This window comes from Channa argus, chromosome 2 (assembly GCF_033026475.1).
Source record: "Channa argus isolate prfri chromosome 2, Channa argus male v1.0, whole genome shotgun sequence".
Classification (NCBI taxonomy): domain Eukaryota; kingdom Metazoa; phylum Chordata; class Actinopteri; order Anabantiformes; family Channidae; genus Channa; species Channa argus.
Genome location: NC_090198.1, coordinates 17737989 through 17759780, shown reverse-complemented (window position 1 = coordinate 17759780; position 21792 = coordinate 17737989). Strand labels below are relative to the sequence as shown.

Genomic DNA, 21792 nt, shown 5'->3' with positions numbered 1-21792 from the left:
GTTATAAGTTTATGTGTTAGACCTAGTTCAGATAGAAAGTAACCAATGTATCAAACATAAAATACTTTCCTTAACACCAAGTTAAAACAAAATCTAATATACTAATACAATATTTTTACAAGACCATTTTAACTAATAAAAATTACCTCACTTGAATATGTGGGGAGGGGGAGATCAAGCAGATGTCATGTATTTCTACCTTACTTTCTAATAGTTACTTTGTACTTTTTTAATCTGCTGTGTGTACCCTCCCTATTCCAAACACTTTAACCCAACTCATGTTTCTGTAAATGAATGTTTTGCACCTCATGTCATGGTAGTCCCATTAGAAAACAAAGCAAAACATCACAGGATTTCTTCCCTTATTTACTGCTCACCATAGAAGCTATTTTAAATTATTAATTCATTTACATCCTAATGTCAGAGAAAGTGTCAATAGCTGCACTGCATGGTCTCTTTTTAGGCAATCTTATGGCTTGAAGTGAGTTCTACCAAGATCAATGAAACATTAGGTGACTTTTATATATCAACACAAAACACCTGCTGGCAGTGGTCCCAGCATTGTTTCCACAGAGAAGGACCACCAGGGGATTATTCAGTGGGAAATGATACAGTACTAAGGTTAATATATTTTTTCATTTTAACATAAAAAAAAAAATTACTTTAAGGTTTTGGCACAATCACTTTGTCCCTACAGTACACAAGGACTTTATTTGAGTCAGTAAATTTAATGAGCCACCACTTATGAATTGTTTTAAGGCTAGCTGGTTGTTCTCCCCAGTAGTTTCACTATCATTTCATATTTAATACATAAAAAACAAGAATGATCGGATCTTTGATGATCAAATTTAGAAAAACAATGCCATAGCATATGTGTAGTTTTCCAGTCTCTAATAAGGATAAAGCACTTCTTCAGTAAAGGAGTTGCCAGTAAGCAAAGGGTCCATATACAGTAGCAAACAAATCCTGAAAAACCACATAGGTACAGATATTGAATAGATATTACTTCCATTTGAAAATTACTCATCTGAGTTATTTTGTAACAAACAGTATTAAGAGCAAGTTGTGCAATCAAATTCTACCATAGTAGACTAAAAAAAGAGAATTAAGACTTAAATAGGAAATGTCTATTTTTTTAAACTTCCCTGTTTGCACAAGTCATACCGCAATGACTGTTACAGTTCAACCATACACTGTATCCATCAAAAATTCTGTAATGGAAATTGCAGCTTTCGAAATCTTTATGTTGCTGCCTAGCGTCTTATAAGCCTATGTCCTGCAGGACACTTGAAACAACAAAACAAATGCATTAATTAGGCCTATTTTAAATTTATTAAAACATAAGACATTTGTGCAAAATACACCGCATTTGGTTTATGTAAATACTGAACATAGAAAATAAAAATGGCACCAATATACAGCATCTATACTTTCAAAAAGAAATAAAGACACAAAAGTAATACTGACAAAGTTGCTGTTCCACTTGTGTGCGTCCTGGATGCTGAGCTGTACAAAATGTCCTTACAAATATCACTTTAATTTCCATTGTGTCATTGATCTGCCTCTTATTTATTGCAATGAAATTACTTGGGACCCTCCAAAGTAACCTCCCACCCTTCTTCAGTATGAACTTTGTCAGTCCATTGCAAACAACACGTTCTTAAATTTAAAGACAGCAATATGTGCCACCACTGTCTCACCACTGTCCTGAGGAGTCTGCGTCACAGCTTTACAGATTCTTGTGGCATTTATACCTGATAGTGAAACGATGAGAGAGAGACAAGACAAAGGAAGGACAGCAGAGAACTTCCAATAAGAAAAGAAATCACTGAGTTTTACTCTCCTGAGTGAGCCTCAAGATTTGTGATCAGCACGTTTCCATCGGAATTTGTAGCCTGTGAGCTGGTTTGTCTGTAATATGCACTGCCAAGTGTAGGGAGACCAAGAAAGTGCCTAGAGTTCCTCTTGTATACAAACCAAATTACTCCTGCCAGCAGAGCAAATATCAATACAGCCACCAGCACTGCAGCAGTAATGACACTATGATGTACACCTGAAATACACAACATGTGCACACTTTTATGTAGACATGCTTCTGAGTAAGTAATGTGTGATATGATTGCCCTTTTTTTTATAAGGACATAAATACAGAACATATTAATCCATAAAAGATGATTGCCAACATTAAACAATGTGCTCACACTCACATAGGATAAATTTGATTTGTCTAAAGTGTTTCAAATTAAAGTGCACTTTACCATTTAGCGATTCCACTTCCACCTCAGTAATTACATCTGAAAAAGAACATACAAAAAAAGTTTAATATACATTATCCTGTGTGTTCAGAAAGAAACATATGCCAAAATTACTTTCCATAAAATCATCACTATGAAATGTGACGCTCTTTTTAAAATTATATGAAAATCTTTGTATTGTATCCACCTTGTAGCGGTCTTTAAGTCTTTTTTTTTAGGATTTAGGCTTGGTTTTCGAGCTGTGGAAAAGCATCTAAACCTCAACAAATACAGTTACTTTTCAGATTAAAGCCCTTCTTCTATCAATGAATAAACATTTTTTTCAGCATACACTAGCTAATGTAGAGAGGCATTGCTTTGGCTTCCAGCACTGTTTTTAAAAAAATTCAGATTGTGGAAATATAGTCTCTTTCAGCTTTGGCTTTAGTCTCCATCAGAAATATCTGTCTCTCAATCTGCTCATTGCTTCACTATGTTCATCTATTTGCTAAATGGTTCTGCTGTTTGGTGCTGGTTTTAACTTCGGTGTAGCCTTTTTACTCAAGTCACTGATGGAAGTGAGCAAAAACAGGATATAATAATGATACTATGTCCCAAACAAATAGGGTATTTTCTTTGCTCATCGTTAACTTCCCAAATGCAACATATAAGACTAAGATTAAGAATAAGAAAATTAATAAATAAGAAAAACATTAATCAAACAAAGGTAAAGGCAATGTGGACATTGGGAAAATAATTTAATAAAACCCAAAACAACTTGAAAAAATAAAAACAAGCAATGAAGAAGTTAGTGAACAAAGTAAAATTTGCAAACTGCACATTCACATTTTGGATGTTAGCATGTACATGTATTTAAAAGTAGCCATGAGTGCAGAACTGAATGAGGAGAATGTAACATGGTATGAGTAAAGTGCTGTAAAAATAGATTTTATTATATTGGAGGTGTATGCAGTGATATTTGTGGGAACTGGTGTGCATCAGCTGTTCAGGAGAGAAACTTCTTCTGGAAAGAAGTTGTTTCTGCATCTGCTTTTGCTTTTTTCATTTTCCTGAGGAGACTAGTTTAAACACTGAGTGACCAGGGTGGGAGGGGTCGGATATGATCGTGCTTGTACACTTCTTGGGCTGGCATGAGTGCAGCTGACTAATGGGTGGGTCTGTCAGGAAGTTATTGATCCACAAGCAGAGAGGTTTAGGCACAGAGATCACGGAGAGCTTGGTGTGGATGAACTCCAGCACAATTCTGTTAAAGCTAAAGTTAAAGTCAACAAACACATTCCTGGCATACTGCTGGTTTTCCTCTTTTCCAGATTCTGGAAATTCTGGTTGTGTAGTCCAAGGGTGACTGCATGGTCCCAGCCCTTATTTGTTCAAAGCATGACCAGTTGTTGTTTTTAAGGTGACACAATGAGTTTGTCAAAGACCTTTGTGGTCACAGGGGTCAGAGTCACCACTGGCCTGTCATCACTGTTGAGCTCTACGATAATCTGTTGTTTAGCAACCATAATCAGATATGTCCAATGCCCTCCTTTATCCACCTTTTACAATTCCCGTAACAGACGCAACACTTTTAGGATTCTGCCTATAGATCACAGATTTTCAAGGTACAGCTCTGATTCAGCTTACCTGAGACGATTTTACAGACAAAGCCAAGCCGTTCACTGCACTGTGACAGTTGCCAGACACCATCAACCATCCTGGTGGTAACACAGACATCTGCTGTCAGCAGCCTGGAGTCAGGAGCTTTGTTGGGCCAGTTGGTGTAGTCTACAGGTGAACCATCCACCCAGGCCAAAGAATCCGCTAAAACCAGAAGCCACAATTTAAAGAAATGCAAGATGTCATGTTCATCTGATGCATCTGGGCGAGTGATACTGTAGATTCTTACTGTCAGTGTTGAAGTACATCCCCAACCACACAGTCTGGTGAAGGAAGTCTGAAGACCACAGCTGCTCCAGAACAAAGCGATTCTCTGTCTCACTCTCTATGGTCAGGATATCAGAGTTGTTGACTAGAAAGAGATAGTAACGCAACAAAATCTAAATACTATTCGGTTTGAAGGAATAATATGAGATTTTTGTTTTGTTTTTTTTGCTGACCAATGGCTTAGCATGCATTCTAGTCAGCAAACTAGATTCCTAAAGCATCAAAACTTCAATTTATTTAATAAACAAAATAGATACCAACAAAATACATGAATGTATACCTTTCTGCCTACAGTGCTTTCTTGACTCTTCAAATGTACGTTTCTGCAACACAGGCTCAAAGTTGTAACAGCTATGTCCAAATTTCACCCACGTCATGGGACACGCCATCTCATTGGAAATAAATGGTTTGTTTCCTGTAATAAAGAGCAGGACAAAGCAGGAGGAGGCAGATAAGGGTGAGTTTTGTCACATTATGAGTAACAGTAACTCAACAGTAACTCAGCCGAAGAGATGCATTGTCGAGCATTTAGGTTTTCACAGTTTACAACTAGAACTCACTTAGTGGGGGAACATGACACAAGGCTCCTGGTAGCATAGTTTCACAATCAGCTCTGCGCCAGCCTCCACTCACGTCCATGTACACACACTCTCCCATCAGAAAATCGTCACTGTCATCAGTTGCGTCCCAGTGGGTGTAAACTGTGTCGCTTCCATCTGACCATTGATAATTAATGCCGCTCTAAGAGAAAGTACACCAATGCATTGGTCAAGAAGTTGCAGTGGTACCAATGTGTACTACACTATACAATGTATACAATCACAGGTACTGGGATTCTGCCATACTGTACGTGTATGTATATGATTATATGACTGTAAATGTAACAAATGTTTGTTTACACCGACTCAATTGATTTTGCTTTCTGAAATACTGTATCCTAGGTTTGATTTTCAAATTTAGAAGTGTTACAAAATCTAAAACTTGGTTTGTTCCTTAGAAGAACAACAACAACAACCTTTATTGTCATTGACCACATATATACATATTGCACATACATGTTAGCAAGCCTGAAATACTGCAATGGATTAGTTATGCCTATAGAAAATTATAAAATTCTAAAAAAGTATGCATCTCATGAATGTAGGTATGTAGTTTCTGCAATTTATCCTCGTTAACCCATATTAAATTAATAGCTTTAGGAAATACACTTACTTACTTTCCTGAAAACACTTAGCTAAGAATATCCTTCTCGTAGGTAAATGCTAAATATGAAGCTAAAGCCAATAGTTTTAGCATAGTATAAAAATTGCAGGGGAAAATAAAAGCTATCTCTATAATTCTCTGTCATTAATTACCAAGCTCTAGAATTAGCAGCAGGCTGATTGTTTTAACCTTTGGACAGAGCCAGCTCAGTTGTTTCTCCCTGTGTCCAGTCTCTATGCCAACCTAAGCTACAAGGTAGATCGTTTCATATTTACTGTGCAGACATGAGAGCAAAAAAAATAAATTGGATTATTTCCCAAAAATTAAACATACAAACATATACAATGATACCTCTCTGACACAACCATAGATTGTTTGCATTATAACACAGAGAAGAGATATACAGTACACATTACATGAGAGGATACGTACGTCTTGGCTATACAGTCCGATCCAGTGGGGGACTGCCAATCTATTGACAAGTATAGTAAGGAAAGCCTGGTGGTAGGCATCTGTTATGCTCACTAGGTCTGAATCATCCTCTATGCACATGTGCATTGCGTCATACCAACTCATGTTGCCAGACACAACCTTGTAGCTGCGGCTCCTGTACTGCATATCGTCAGGAAGTGGTTGATGATAGGTGTGAGTGGGGGGTTTGGATATATCTGTAACAAAAAAAAAAGACAAAAGACAAGAGTATAAGAAGGAGGTAGGAGACTAAAAGGGAGGTACAGACTGATTTCTTTCTTTCACTTAGTTTCTAAGTGTTTTTATTTTTTATTTTTTTTCATTTTGGGACATCCTACATTATGGCTGATCAACTGTCACTCACTCCATCCAAAATAAAACAAAAACTTACAGCTGCTTGGTAGAGTATACCCATAGAAATTTGAATGCACCATTACTGGTGTCACTGTGTTTTTATTCCAGAAAATACACCCCCTATACCCCCACCCCTCAACTGTGACACACAGCCCAGTATATTTGGTTTTGTCATATTTATTTGTGAGCCAATAACACACAATGTGAATGTCAAGAAAGAAAACACATGTAAGAAAGAAAACACACTTTGACTGGCAAACAGAATGACTTATATGAGAAGAGCAAGATACACCATTCTGCATCAGAAAGCCAAAATAGAAGAGAAAGACAGACATGCTGAAAAACAGAAAGAGACAGACAATGACATATCAATGATAATGACACTGAGGAGGTCTTACCTTGAGGTTTTTGACAAACAAAGCCATACCCACTCTCACTGCACTTCTCATCGTACCACTTCCCTGTCAGATGGAAGTTGTGATTGTTGGATAAAACAGTACATAATGGCTCATCAGCAGCTCCACTGAGCAACACATCCTCCTAGAGGTTTATAAAGTGCATATCAAAACACACAGACCGTCGTCAAAAACATATTTATGAATGCATGTAGTCTCTTTAGGTTTTTACGCTTTATTCAACTTTGTTTACAATTTTTAATGGAGATACCTGCAATGGGTATTCATGCATTTGTTTATGTCCAATCACTAAAATGCAATTTTATTGTAAGATCTGAGAGCTGAAGCTAAAGGTTCAATTAGAAATTAGAAACTAAGAAAACAACATTTAACAGCTAAAATCAGGTCAAAATAACTATAATTTGGTTTGTTTTCTGTACAATTTATTCTGTAAACATAATGATTCACACAAGCCAATCCTCTCTCTGGTTACAAATACAGACACACACACTTTAAGCCCAGAGAATTAGATTAAACGACTGGATCATCTTACAGTGAGATAGCTCTTTGGTTCAATTGGAGACCAGTTGGTGAAGCTAACTGGTTTCCCATTGGTCCATTTCATGGTGTCCTCATCTCGCAGACCGATCCACACACCTACAGAGCTTCCCTGGAGCAGCATGGTGATGTAAGCTGCAGAAATGACAGCATTACCACTGAAAATTTAAAACAGTTCAATACTGTGTCTATACTTAGATAAGGTGTGAAAGAGTAGATTTGTGTATTTTTCTGTAAATATGTAAACATAAACTTTCTTTTTTTCTTCTGGCCCTAATAAATATAATTTTAGTCAATTATATCAAAGCAATCTAGTATTTTTATATTAAATAAAGATGATTGTACAGGTCACTTTGCCTCCACCTTGTTCAATCTCATCTTCTACAGTGACCAACGAGCCTTCGAACGAGGCACAGATGGATTGGGCATCGTTCCAACTCTTTCCCTCCTTTGGACTTTCAGGAAGGTGTAGCAGGAGACACTGTCAGCACAAACATAGACCACATATAGCATGAATATTACACTGTGAAATGTAAATCCTCTATCACCACCAGGACCAAGATGGTGAGAGCTGTCTGGAAAAAGGTAAAAAAAGATGTTTTTCTCATCACTGAGGTTCCCTCAACAGTGTCTGCAAGTATAAACATCCTGATTCCATCTCAGAGGCGGTGGTAGCTAAGGTTGTTGTTATTGTTGTTACTTAAAAATGAAAATAAAGCCATATCACACAATATCAATGTGAACAAACAATAATAGGACTTTTACAAAGCCAAATTACTTAAGGCAGATTAATTTAAATGGATTATTCATTTTACAGATTTCAAAATATCTTCATTACTAGATTCCTACTGGTGTATGTGTGTCTATGTTTGTGTGTGTGTGTGTGTGTGTGTGTGTGTGTGTGTGTGTGTGTGTGTGTGTGTGTGTGTGTGTGTGTGTATCTGTGTGCATGTTCAAGGGTGTGTCTGAACCTTGTGTCTAAAGTATAGCCATTTCTCTGGGCATCCTCCAATATAGTGTGCCTCCCTGGGAGTTTCCACCACAGACACAGTTTTTCTCTTACACACATAGCCATGAAGATCACTGCATTTGTTCGTTGACCACTTTCCTGCAAGACACACAAAAAAACTCTCATCACATTCTAGGAAGAACAATTGTACAATACATGTAAATGTGCACGTGCATACCTGATGAAGATGACATGGTGACACACAACCTGTTTTTATTAGGGCCGACTCTTGCAATACCTTTTGCCCAGTTCTGAAAGTCTACATCTGTCTTGTCAGTCCACCTGCAAAGAAATGCTAATATACTGTAAAACATGTTTTTATGCATGCAACAAATACTATGTGACTAGTAACATCCAATCACATTCATACAGTGTTTTACCATTTCCACCCACAACTGGTTTTTATTTCTCTATTGCTACACCTCTGCTGCCTTTTAGCCATGCAGTGCTTGCAAATATATCTAAATTGCATAATAGATTTAAAAATCATTTGTAAAAGGTTGGTAAATCCCTTTTGTTTTGAACAATTGTGAAATGAGCCCGAGTTGTAACAACAAAGACATTACTATACTAAACGTAATGAACAAAGTCATTAGAGCTGTAATAAAATAAACAAGCTTCAAAACATACCTGACCTCCTCTCCAGTCTTCCCAATGGACAAACCGATCCACCAGTCGGTCGGGCCCAGGGAGAGCTGAAGACGCACAATGAAAACAGAAATGAACAAAAACCTTACTTATACCCTCTTCCATTCGAATCCAGTCCTCGCTGGGCTTTTCAGAGCATCTCAGACATGAGCATCCATTCAGCGGTTCTCCCTGGTCTTGTTTCACCTCGTTTTGTTTCCTTTATCCCCGACAAACTTCAACACCACAAGAGACTTTTTAGTTTGGTCTAAAAGACTGCCAGCAACAAAACTGTTTTTTTCCTACACCATATGTGGGGGCACTCAAGCATGAAAGTATCCACATTTTAGGTCCATTTTAGCTTGCCAATGTGTCCCTGTAAACACTTAAGTGTGTCTATTCTGTTTAATGTGTGCACAAGCTAATGTTGTAGTGGGCCCTTCTACAAGGCCTCTGTGATTAAGCATCATTTTGGTCACAGCAGTTACATAGTTTGAGTATTTGTGCTGGGAACGTTGATTGTCTCCTTTAAGTAAAGAGGAGGGAAAGTTATAGTCCACAAAAAACAATAACATAATTATCTCCAACGAGATAGATGTGTTGTACTGTGGAGCAAACTACAGTTATTTTAAATATTATATAGTAATTGTTTGTGTTTCAGTCTGTGATTTATTTTAAAGTTGCATTGTTGTTTTCATAAAGCAGTTTTTGATAAGAAAATGTCTCTCTCTCTCTCTCTCTCTCTCTCTCTCTATATATATATATATATATATATATATATATGATAAATACTAAACAAAAACACTGTGTGAATTTTTTTTATTCACCACCAGGCTTGTCTAGTTTATTGATGTTACACATTTTAACTAACAAATCTTAAGTGAATTAACTCTCAGGTTTTGTGCTCTAAGCAGCAAGAGACAGCCTGCACAAGGATCTGCTGGATCATTTTTTTTTACTGTATTCAGGTCTAAAATGTTATATTCTCTAATATATTATAGGGTTATTATTGGTTTCAATTAATATTTTAGCATTCTTCCTTTCTTGGGCACATTCATGACACATGTACTCTGAATCTAAAAAGGTTTATAAAAAGTGACAGCAACTGACCCGCCTCAAGCGCTCCTTCACAAAGTGCAGCTCCTCTTTTGAGTGAATGGACAGAAGGTAGGCTCCCATCATCTGACAGGCCAGAGAGACAGCATCCCAGTCATAGGGCTTCTTGGCTGGCAGGTACTCAGCTCCATGATAAAACACCCATGGCTCGTTCTCTGTGATCGAGGATCAAAATGATAAAACATGACACATTATCAAGCAATAAAAAAAAATGTAGAACGAACTAAGGTACAGAATCTCAATTGCAGTCCCAGTAAAATACAATCTGTACAACATTATGTGTACTGTATATGTTACACAGAGAAATGTAGCAGGAAAGGAGTTACAAAATAGAGAAAAATAACAAATTATTTAGCAGGTAATCAGGTGCCTTTTCCATGCATTTACTCATTATTTTATTATGTTTACCCAACAAGGGCACATTTTGCCTGGCTTACTTCATATCACAGACATGTTAACAATTTCAGCAACATCAGATAATATCAAGCTTCTCTATGTCAAAAGCAATGAAGTGGACCATTTTACTTACGCTCTGTGTACCAATAGGGCTTTTTTAGTTTGTCACCTGAAATATAAAATCAGAATTTGGTCACAATACAAATAAAACAATAAAATACAATTAGAAATACAATAAAACTATTTGATTTTGATAGTTAGAAGAGTGTTTGTAGGTGTTCACCTCTGGACAGCTTGCAGATCCACTCGTGTTTAGTGTCACATGGCTGTGGCATGAGAGTGTTGGTGAGGTCACTGTACACAGCACAGTCCCTCCTGTCATCCTCCTCATTCTTATCCCCTATAAAGGATGTGACCACCTGCAAAAACACGCACACACAAGAACCAAACTGTAATGCATAGCACATTACTAATAGAATGCATAGAATTGTACTCAGTGGAAATGAGGCATGAGAGTAAATTAGTGAAAATCTTGATGTACTTACAGGGGTGTCATCGGACCACTCCCATGTTCCAGGATGTTCAGGGTCTCTCTTATTTAAACCCACCCAGAACCAGCGACCCTCTGTTCTAAAAGAAGAAAAGAAGATTGTTGCCCACTGCAACATAAGTCTGACTGTGTAAGTCCTTCAACCTTATAGGATATACAATTTGGGCCAACTGTACTTCACCAACAGCCTGTGAAAGAAATCACTGCACTTTTATAGGAGGAAATAAACTAATCAAGAGATTTTAAACACTTTTGTTTTGTCCCATACATTAGTATTAGAAAAATAGGCCACCAATGAATTATAAATACTATTTAACATTACTATTGTATCATGACACTGTAGGTGGGCAAAATAATTAAAATCTCTCATCATTGTTTATGGTCATATAGTGTAAACAGTCTGGATGTTTTCTTTAAATTGTGGATATTTCTACAGATAATAACATTGCAAGAATGCATTCAATTTTTTTGGCCACGACAGTGAAACAATCAGTTTTCTAATAGAGGTATTTCATTACATTACTGCAATACTGTAATTAAACAGTGCAGCACAGTGATTTGCAGGATTGACTAAAATCATCCTGAAACATCAGAAGGATATTAGGCTAATGAAATGAAATAATCATTGACAGTATACTGTCAAGTGCTATTACTGTCACTTAGTCCAACCCCAATGCTCACTCCCTAAAAAATTTGTTTTTGAACAGTTAATAAATATTTTGCTATATATAAATATATTGGTTTTGCTAAAAGTAATACTCTGTGACAGATTTAAAAAAATCTTTTATCTTTCATTTACCAGCCTGTTCTGATCACATGAAACAAAACCACATCCACTGATGCACTTATTAGATCTCATCACATTCCTGCACTGACGGGGCCCAGAGGGCTGTACCAACCCTTCAAACATGGTACTGAGGAGCTGCTTGACAAACACCTGCTCCTCATAGTGGTGGAAACTGGCCAGCTGAGCCCCGAGGGCCTGGCAGAAGAAATCTGCTTCCACCCAGGAACGCTTCATCAGGACTTTCTCATCATGGAACACCTAGAAGAGCAACATGTACTGTCAGAATACAGTGCACAAATCCATCACATATATAGAAAACTTGTATGTATTTTTCCAGTACATTTTATCTATATATTTGTATATATTTTCAGTAATTTCATTTTTGTATCCGTATGGAAATAACTACCATGACGTTAAAATTTCAAATTATTGTTATATAAATGTTTATGTATACAGGCAGCAGACAAACAACAAAATTATAGCCCTGTAGTAAATGCACTAGAAAACCCTTGATTTAAGGTGATGATGTATTCTTTTTTTAAATCTCTTCACAGTTTAAGTTATTATTTTTGATTCTGGTCATTGCAGTACTTTTGGTAGTAGTGTCACCTCACAAACCCACCCTAAACACTGCCTTTTTTTTTTTTGTCCTTTTGGTTTATCCCGTGAGTTCAGGGTCGCCACAGCGGATCATTGTCCATATTTTGTTTTGGCACAGTTTTTATGCTGGATGCCCGTCCTGATGCAATCCTCCCGAATTTCTACCGGGCTTGGACCGGCACTGCACAGCTGGGGAAGGGAATGGGCTGTGGGGGGTTCACTTCGACACAGGGACTGGGGATTGAACCACTGAGCCTGTGGTCTGTGTCCAATTTTAAACTAGCGACCTTTCCAAAATCTACCCTGCCCGCTGCCTAGTGCATGCTGGGATAACATATTGTCCCATGTGACCATGAACAGGACAGAAGATGAATGAATAGGTGAAAAAGTTTGCAGTCTGAAAAGCAAATATTAAATTTACTGTCTCTGCTATTCAAGTTTTATTTATAGCCTATAGCGTACTGTTTAATAAAATCTGAATGATTAGAGAAGAAACGTAAAGACAGAAGATGAATCTGAAGAGATGAATCAGAAACATGAGTCGGGAAAGAGAAAACAAAGGAGCAAAGTGAAAAGATGATTTAACCTTAAAACAGTGAAGCAAGCCAGAGTTTGATTCCCACCCTGGAGGACAGGGGGCATAGGCATTAATGTGGTGCTCTGGCAGCGGGACATCATGGTAACTGCTGATGCTTTGCTTGCACACTGACAAGGCCTTGTAGGACTTGCAGTCTTTGACCTCCCAGTGACCCAAGGCAGGTCCTCCTGACATAGCAACACAGCCACCACCACTGACTAAAGAAAAGGAGTAGATGAACAAGTTGATAGAAGCTAAATCAAATCCCTATAAAAACTTAATCTCAGTTTTCTTATTCATTGTCATAAAACAGCTACCTGGCTGGTGTTTGTTCCAGTTTGTGAAGGTGAGAGGCAGAGAGGACCCGTTGTGAGGAAGCCAGGTGTACTCTTCCTTCTTTCCCTGGTCCATGAGACCGATCCAGTAATACGTGCTACTATTGGCCCCACTCGCTCTTAGCAAACTGTTGACAAATGCCTGCTCAAACCTGCCAGCATAAGACACAGACGGGAGACGGGAAAGTGTAGTTGCAAAACAAAACAAAAAAACTGTTTAGCTTTTTTTAAGAACACAATTAAATGTTTGCTCACAAAACTAACCTGTTTTCTATAGTAAGAAGGGGAGCTTTGCAGTAATATCCCATCACTGCATCTTCATGGCTCTGCTCATGACTGGTCACCATGTAGCAGGAATAGCCATGTCGCTTCCAGCCCTAAAAAAGAACAGTCCACTAATCAAACTCCATCTATGTTGCATTTCAAACTGCAGGTTTATTATAGCAAGCCATTTTAACATACGAACAGAATTTACATAAAAATATCTGCAAAGAATTTATGCCCAGTCAAATGCGCATCCATCCATCTGTTTACCAAACTGCTTTTCCTGACTATTAACAAAATCTCTCCAAGATATCTACAATTTAGTTTTGTCCATATGAAATTTGAATTCCAGATCCATGTAATTCTATTATAACTAGCCAAACTTCAATTTAAAGCTTTCTTATTTGGAATTTTGATTATTCACAGTAATATCTGTTATATATCTGATATATGTTATTTCTGAGGCCTAATTGTTAAGGCCTTTTTGTTCTAATGAACAATACAGAGTGTTGGAGAAAAGAGGTACAGTTGTGCTCCCTGTAATTTTGAACATGTTTCTCATGTTAGTTTAGCCTGTCAGGACGCTGAAATGCACTAACAGCACTTAATGCAAATCCAGGTAAGCTGGCATTAGTTTGTCAGGTGTTTCATCACAAACCAAGATATTAGGCAAATATCCCTTTTGACTTGATTATGGGGCTACATGAAAAGTTAGGGACATAGTTCACCGCAAATTACCCAAGAGGTTCAACTAATACCCAAAACAACAGCCTCACGGTGGCAGCAAAGAGAAGTCAGAGGATTACCGCTTATCAGAGTTAACCCTTATCTATCCAGTACTTGTTTTTGTCCGAATCAATCTGATGAACAAATAACCATCAATTGAACGGGATAATTTCTTATACTAAGATCATTAAAAGTATCGTTTTGGCAGCAAACCTCAGATACTGAAAAAAGGTAAAACCTATGCAGGCAAAATCCTTACTGAATGTATAATTCTATGTGCTAGTACTTACCTGTCCAACAATATGTTGGCAAGTGTTTGCTGATGTGGTATGGGTGTTTTAACAAGAGGTATCAATTTGCCCCCCTCATCCCTTTTATATCGTATCCATCCCGCCCCTATCAATACTTGGGGTCTAGAGGCCGAAACTAACATTTTAATGGATACAAAAATCAGAGCTTTCAGAAGCACAAAAATGCTTTTGTACTCCTGGTGTTGCTACTGTTGCTGCTGATGGGGTCATTTTAAGAATGGACACCCCACTAAGAGACACAATTCACATCACTGCCTGATCGTACAACCCCAACAATGCAGAGCCCAAAGCAGGAAATAAAGTTTTGTTTACAAAGCTCAGACCGAAATCATGAAGTGGACAGGAAGTTGGCTCGAGCATATCCAATGCTGTTGTGCCTTCAAGGCCATTTTCGTCCCATGTTCCAGGGTATAAAGTAGTCCAATGACTCAGGAGTCTGATATCTTGTAAACAGAGTCAAAAAGCAACATGAATGCCAGACAACACGTCAGCAGGCAAGTGAATCAGTTCAATGTGCTTATGAAGGGGTAATTTGCTCAGTTGAACTGCAGCAGGCATGTGGCTCTGGCTGGTGCATGTCCTGATTTGTATGGGGCTATTGTAATGTGGCACAGTGCATAATCTGCAGTCAAAAGCTAAAAATAGGTCACTTTAGGTTAAGTTGCAAATAGAAAAGTTGTTCAAGCATTCAAATACAACATTAATAAGACAGTGGATCAGAATTTCTCACAATGTGACTAATTGAGAAACTTACTGAGGCATAACTGCCATTAGCCGCTTTTATGTAAATGGAACCCCTGTTACTGAAAATTAAATCAATAAAGAGCTAGAATACGTTTTTTCAGAAGAAAACAAGGAACTTTCAGTATTATGTAATGGTGCAATATGTAATAGTTGATTTGCTTCAAGGTTTGGGCAAAGGATCAGCTACTGTATGAAACTCTGCCACACGGATAAAAAGATTCCCCTGTGTTGTTCAAATACATTTCAGTTGTTGAACAAGGATGCACGTGTTTGTACTTGTGTGTTCATGTTCCTACCTCAGGACAACCTTCGTCCCAGGTTCCAAAGTGATGAATGGGAATCTGGCTTTCTCTTCTACACACGGCAGGTAGTCGCTCATCACATGAGGCTAAAAGCCAGTTACCTCCCTATGAAAGATTTTAAGCTTTTACTCTCACAATGACAGCACCTGATGAATTCATGCAAAGGGTTAATATGATTTAATATTTAATGGTTCTGGCTACTAAAATATGAATATGTTGTTCTCTTTTCTAAAGAAATCTGCTTGGGTTACACAAAATTGTGATAGTCATATGCCACGGTCTTCTGGTGTCTTATGAAGTAAATAATTAATCATTAAAAAAAACAATATGCAGTCATATAAGTAATGAAAATATCATTAGTTATAACCCTATAAAGAGATCCATGAAAGAGCTAACCACACTTCTGCTGTACACTTCTTTATAAAACACGGCTTTTCCTACCCGTCTGTCTGCTTTGCCACACAGTGTTGCATCTGTCAGGTTGGGAGGAGGGTGATACTCGTGCCACAGAGTTAAAGTTATTGGTGAGCCATCAGACCACTCTACAGTTGCAGATGATGCTGGTTTCCAAAGACCAATCCACACCTCCATATTGTCCCCAGAAACTGAGATACATGATGAAATGCACACACCACAGTGTTCGCACAAATGACGCAGTGTGTCCTCAATATTTGTCTACAACATAACACAATATATCTATATTGTATGATCCTTCTTACAGTTAGCCAGGAGCTTGAGTAGCATTTCCACCTCAGACAGGGAGTGTAGGCTTGTGAGGTTTCCCCCTTGAGAGCTACAGGTCCGGGACGAGTCTTCCCAGCTTGCCGCTTCTGTTTCTGAAAGCACCCGGTAGCAGAAACTATTATGCGGCCACCAGCCATTAGCACACTCGGTACGGATATACTGCCAGGTTTCTGTAAGCGTACAAAGAATCAGGAAATGAGATGAGAGGAGAAGAAATCAGAGCAGTACAGACCAGACTTCCAAACTTATGTGACAAAAGTTCATAGCAGACATTGTTTTGGTCTAGCCGCCAACAGCGCAATGCAGAGGGTGGTCAAAAGGTCACTTCCCAGGTGCAGCGCAGATGTTGGGGCCAAGTGCAACAGGAACAAAAAAGCTTATACATCTTCAACTTTGACCAATAATCCCTGGCACAGCATAAGAGCCCTCTGCAGATCCTGAGAAATAGTCTACATGTCTGATATTTTTGCAATGCTATTGTCTTGAGTGTGTGCACATGCTTTTACCTAGTGGCTCAGCTCTCCGGGAGTTATTAGGTGTCTTCTTACAGATGTAAGGCAGAGCAGACTCACAGGAAAGACTCTGCCAGTGACTGTCAAAGGCTGAGTTGTACACTCCACACTGTCTGTTGTCCTGTAGTGGGCTGGCAGGCAGAGCTGATGGGAATTAGAGATTTCAGTCAGCATAATTTATTTTTAACCCTTGTGTTTGATGACATTGGCTTTACTTCTTGGGTGTTTCCTTTACGTATACTGTATATGCACTATTTTTTTGCCTCAGATGGTATTAAAGACTAATATGTAGAAAAGTCTTGAAGTGGTAGCAGTTTATTAGCTCAGCACAAATTAAGATAAGAAAATACAGAAATGACCATAAATATATTTTTTTCACCTAATAAGGAAATGGTTTATGTTTTATATAGGATAGGCACCTTACAGTCCAAAATCAAAAATGTTGTAATATTTCTTTTATTTGATATTTTAAATTTAAATTTGCTTTAATTTTTAAATTCCATTTGAAAAAAATAATCTACATAAACAAGTTTATTTCTTATTTTTATTTCTTTATTTCAATTCTTTGTAAATTTATTTTCGATGCAACGATGAGGCTGCATTAAATAAGAATCTACAGCAATATTAGTATAGCATCAGCAGCAGGTACACTGAAAAATGTGCTCATTTTAAGAGCCATGCTGCTTAGCATGAGTGAAAACAACTATCTTGTTCAATGAAACAAACACTGACACTTTAGATGATTAAATATTTTCACAGGTTTCCACAATTCCCGCTTTATATTTTACACTCACCAGACACTTTATTAGGTATTGTACACCTGTTTAACTGCTTGTTAATGCAAATATCTAATCAGCCAATGTAGCTCAATGCATTTAGGCCTGTAGACCTGATCAAGATGATCCAATGAAGTTCAAACCCAGAATCAGAATTGATTTAAGTGACTTTACACTAAAATGGTTGTTGGTGCTAAACAGGCTGCTCTGGGTTAACAGATAATAGTCTAAAAATCAGAAAATATCCAGTGAAATGCAGGTCTGTGAGAGAAAATGCCTTGTTAATGTCAGAGGTCAGAGCAGATAGGCCAGACTGATATGACTGACTTGCTTTCCTTCTCAGCTGTATGTAATAATGGTTTGAACAATGTGACATGAACATAGCATGAAGAACTGAGCAACTATTGAGATGCAGTTTAACTGCTCTGTTTTTCAACAAATGTCTTTGTCAAAGAGAAAAGGAAATATGACACACTAAATATTACTGTTAACATCTTGTAGAACAGACACGGCCATCTTATTTAATCTTGGAGCAAACCAAAAATCACTACCTGTTGTAAATTTCACCAATGATAGAGGTTCTTCATCAGACCACTGCCAGCCCCGCCCATCCTTCAGGTGGTTCAGTCCAATCCATGCCATCGCTCCAAAAATTGCCAGTCGATCTAGCACAAGATACAAACAGTTTTGTTAGAAAAAGTTATCTGATTTCTGTGTAAAAGGTTATTGATAAATATGGGCTGGTCTCACATGTCACTGTTAATTTAAAAAAAAAGGACAGCAGATTGTGATAAAAAACTCATGGAAAGAATCATGGAATCAAGCAGAAAATAGCTGAAAGAAAAAGGATTGTAATTCTACTGTTCAAATGAGCAAGTAAAAGTTCACATCAGATTCTAGTATTACTGTAGTTCCAGTATACTTTTTGTTTAAGTAATAAAGTGCATTGTCACTGAAAAGCTTTATGATCTCTGGGTTGTTTACTACTAGATGCCTACCTCTGATGTACGTGAGCTCTGCCAGGCTGGTAATGCTGAGCAGGTTTCCACCTTGAGCCTGGCAGCTTGACAGTGCCTGACTCCAAGTTAGGATACTGTACAGGTTGAACTGATAACATGCACTCAGCTCCTGGTTTGACTCCCAGAAACGTTCACAACTGGAATCTGTGAATGAAATTATGACTTAACACAGCAGTAGGAAACTAATAAGGAAAAAGGTGAAATTAGTTGCTATGTACATGACTCCAGGTTAGTGTATAAATCATGACCTAACATTAATGTGAACATTGTGACATCGTCACATTGCGTCAGGTTTCTGGGAAGAGGCTGGAATGGGTGTGCCATGCGACAAGGGTCCTAAGCTGGAAGTGAATCAGTGTTGTGATCACAGGACTATGTGGATGTAAACCACTGAGTCACCAGGTCACCCATAGGTAAGGTTTATTTGGTGTCTTAATGTTAGAGAACCTAGTGGTGCAAATTTCATTTCCATCTAATTACACATTTCCTTTAAAAACCAACGACTTTTCTTAAAAAGTTTTGTTTTATCAAGATTGTGGAACATGGCCCCTTATTCAACCGCAGGATCACTGTTTGCTAATGATGAATAATACAACCTGGTTTACAGCAGGCGCTGCCAGTTCATCCTTGGTGCTGGATGATTCAGTATAAACCACTTTAGAAATTATTTTAATATGCACCTCACTTTGTACACAGTGGGACATTACAATATTGAATCAAGAGGTATGCACATACTTCAGGCCAAGTTCCTTTCTTACTCCTTTGTTTTTGCATGTAACTTTTTACCTTGCACTGGACAGAAGCCCCATCTTTCATCCTTATCATAGTGAGGGCTGGTTGCACACCAATGAAGACTGTCTTCAAGACCCTCAGTCGTGCACTCAGAGTACCATTTGTTTTTGTATTTAAAGGGTAGAGCACAGGGCATTCCGTATGCATTTCCCAACAAAGTGTAGATATCTGCAAATAAAACAAACCCAGCAAGATGTGGATTGACAATACCTTGTGCAGACAAGTAAGAAGAACAACTAAGATGTTGTAGTTGTAGTTGTGGCACTTGTACCTTTATAGGGATGTGAGCAGGGCCCTTCTCCAGGGGTGTTGTACCTTTTCCATTCATGATAAGAGTTTTTTTTTACCACCACCAAACGTCCAGCCACAGACACCTTCCACTCAGAAGCCCCATACAGCATCTTTCCCCTGCAGCGCCACCATAGCACAGGGACGGCCATATCGCACTCAAACGTGCCGAGAGGCTGCGTCATGTCTGAAATGTTAAGGCCAAGGCACGTGCTGGTGCCCAGATTGAAGAGGCGATGCCGGGAGACCCATTTCCACAGCATGAGGCGTGTTGGTCGCTCGCAGTCCTCCAGCACCAGGTTGGAGCGATCCACTGTGATGCAGCGTTTCAGCGACTCATTCTCCAGGATAAACAGATCCTTGTCTGGAAAGGGATGGGTGTGAGAAGAAGTGGAGATAAGCAGAAATAGTGCAAAGGGGAGCAGAGAGAGATCTAATACTATTTGTAGTAAGGTGAGGATGGATGGATAGATTTATCTACTGTGTGCACACTTCAAAAGTTTACTTCTTTGCTGTTTCTCCACAAAAAGGAGTGATGCAGAAGCAAGGTCAAGGCCCAGGGGGGAAACATACGTCTTCCAAAATGAACAAAAGTGCTTTTATAAATGAATGCAGCTTTTCCTATATGTCACTATTGCATACTGGAGAAAGAAAAAACAAAAACCTAGAACAAAATTAAATGATGACTGTTTTAACATTGTTTAAAATAGGTAGTGGTAGTGATTTTCATTGATTGTCCATCTGCCCTCTGAGCTTATACTTGAATAGACTAATGCATTATAATGGTAAAAATGGTAGGTTTATTTAGCGCTTTTATCCAAAGCAAATGTTCCTTCTCATTCAGCCATTCACACACTCACGCATGTGGCTGCAATGCAAGGTGCTCACCTGATGCACGTGAGTCAGCTACCCAATTAAATCCATGATTATACAAACACACATACACACACAAACAGTGTTACATTTATTTAGCTGTCTTTTTATTTGGCAAAAAATGCTTTAGTTGTTGTTGTATAAATGAATGACATATAAGACAACAGTTCTTTATTCCAGTGTCTCTCAGCTAAAGTTGAAAACAATCACAAATGTAAAAGTATTAAATTACAAATTAAACAGAAATGACTACAACTGAAACATCTGGAACCAGATGAAATACCAGCACGACGGCTTACTGCAACTAAACCCAGAGTAATGGCATTACATACACTTCGTCTAACACGCGGATAATAAGTTACACTTTTACACGGACCATTAACCAGTGTTGTTTCTGTCATTTCAGCCCCATTGCAAACTCAATGCTTCAGTCCGAGTCTGAGCTGCATATCACAGCATGCATTTTTCACATATCAGATTTTATTTTATGAGGTTTTATAATGATAGTTCAACAGACTTTATGTAGCTTTTTTTAATTTTTTTTTACATGAAATAGAATATTATGGAAGCCAGTCGGCTGTAGAAGGGCTCAAACTTTTCGTTCTCTGCAAGACTTGAAGATAGTTTAGGTGGGACCCAAAGAAACTGAGGAACACTTGAACTTCAAGAGAGCACCATGAAAACACGTTGTAATGATTATCCTGCTTTTCGGTCTACTGTTCAATACAGTGATATAAAACAATCCTGCTAAAAGATGTACTGGCTTATTTTGCAGGATGACATCGAGCAGCAGCAGCTGCACCCAGATGACTTAGAAACTTACTGTAATACTCCATGAGCTGTTTTTTATCCAGGACCTCATCGTCCTCCTCGGTGACACAAAAGCAGCTTTTCATCAACAAGACAGAAATAGTCGCCACAACAGCCACGGATTCGATGCAGCGAAACAACTGGATCAGCATGTCGACGGTGATACGCTCTTGACGGTTAACGGCAGCACATTACGACTCCCTGGTCACTTTTTTTGCACTTCTTTAGGGGGCGGGGGTCGTTGTCCCCCCCCACAGAAAAACTTTGAGTTGAGTTGAGTTTTTGAGCAGGCTATCAGCGACGTCACGTCTGACGGCTGCTGCTTCTGCATTCCTGCCACTCCGGTCTGTTTTTACTGCGACACCGAGGGGGATTTAGACTGAAGCGAGGCGCTTCAGGAATCGTATAGACAGGAAGATGTAAACATATCTGCAAAAGTATTTACTTCTGAAGCACGATAAGGGTGAAATGA

At 38.4% G+C, this 21792-nt stretch overlaps 1 protein-coding gene across 1 annotated transcript; it reads right to left on the bottom strand.

Annotated features, from left to right (window-relative positions):
- Window positions 1-1790: 1790 nt before the first annotated feature.
- On the bottom strand, window positions 1791-21683 carry pla2r1 (phospholipase A2 receptor 1). The gene is made up of 30 exons (XM_067496071.1): window positions 21334-21683; window positions 19621-20001; window positions 19344-19517; window positions 18537-18701; window positions 18090-18203; window positions 16757-16906; window positions 16226-16420; window positions 15948-16111; window positions 15501-15611; window positions 13424-13536; window positions 13142-13311; window positions 12834-13042; window positions 11760-11905; window positions 10856-10940; window positions 10594-10729; window positions 10444-10479; window positions 9909-10069; window positions 8802-8866; window positions 8350-8453; window positions 8134-8270; window positions 7526-7643; window positions 7158-7297; window positions 6608-6749; window positions 5817-6052; window positions 4742-4922; window positions 4462-4596; window positions 4144-4266; window positions 3882-4058; window positions 2259-2294; window positions 1791-2053 (listed from the first exon to the last, which is right to left on the bottom strand). The coding sequence occupies exons 1-30, from the start codon at window positions 21470-21472 to the stop codon at window positions 1836-1838; spliced, it is 4461 nt and encodes a 1486-aa protein (XP_067352172.1). The 5' UTR covers window positions 21473-21683; the 3' UTR covers window positions 1791-1835.
- Between the last annotated feature and the right edge of the window lie 109 nt (window positions 21684-21792).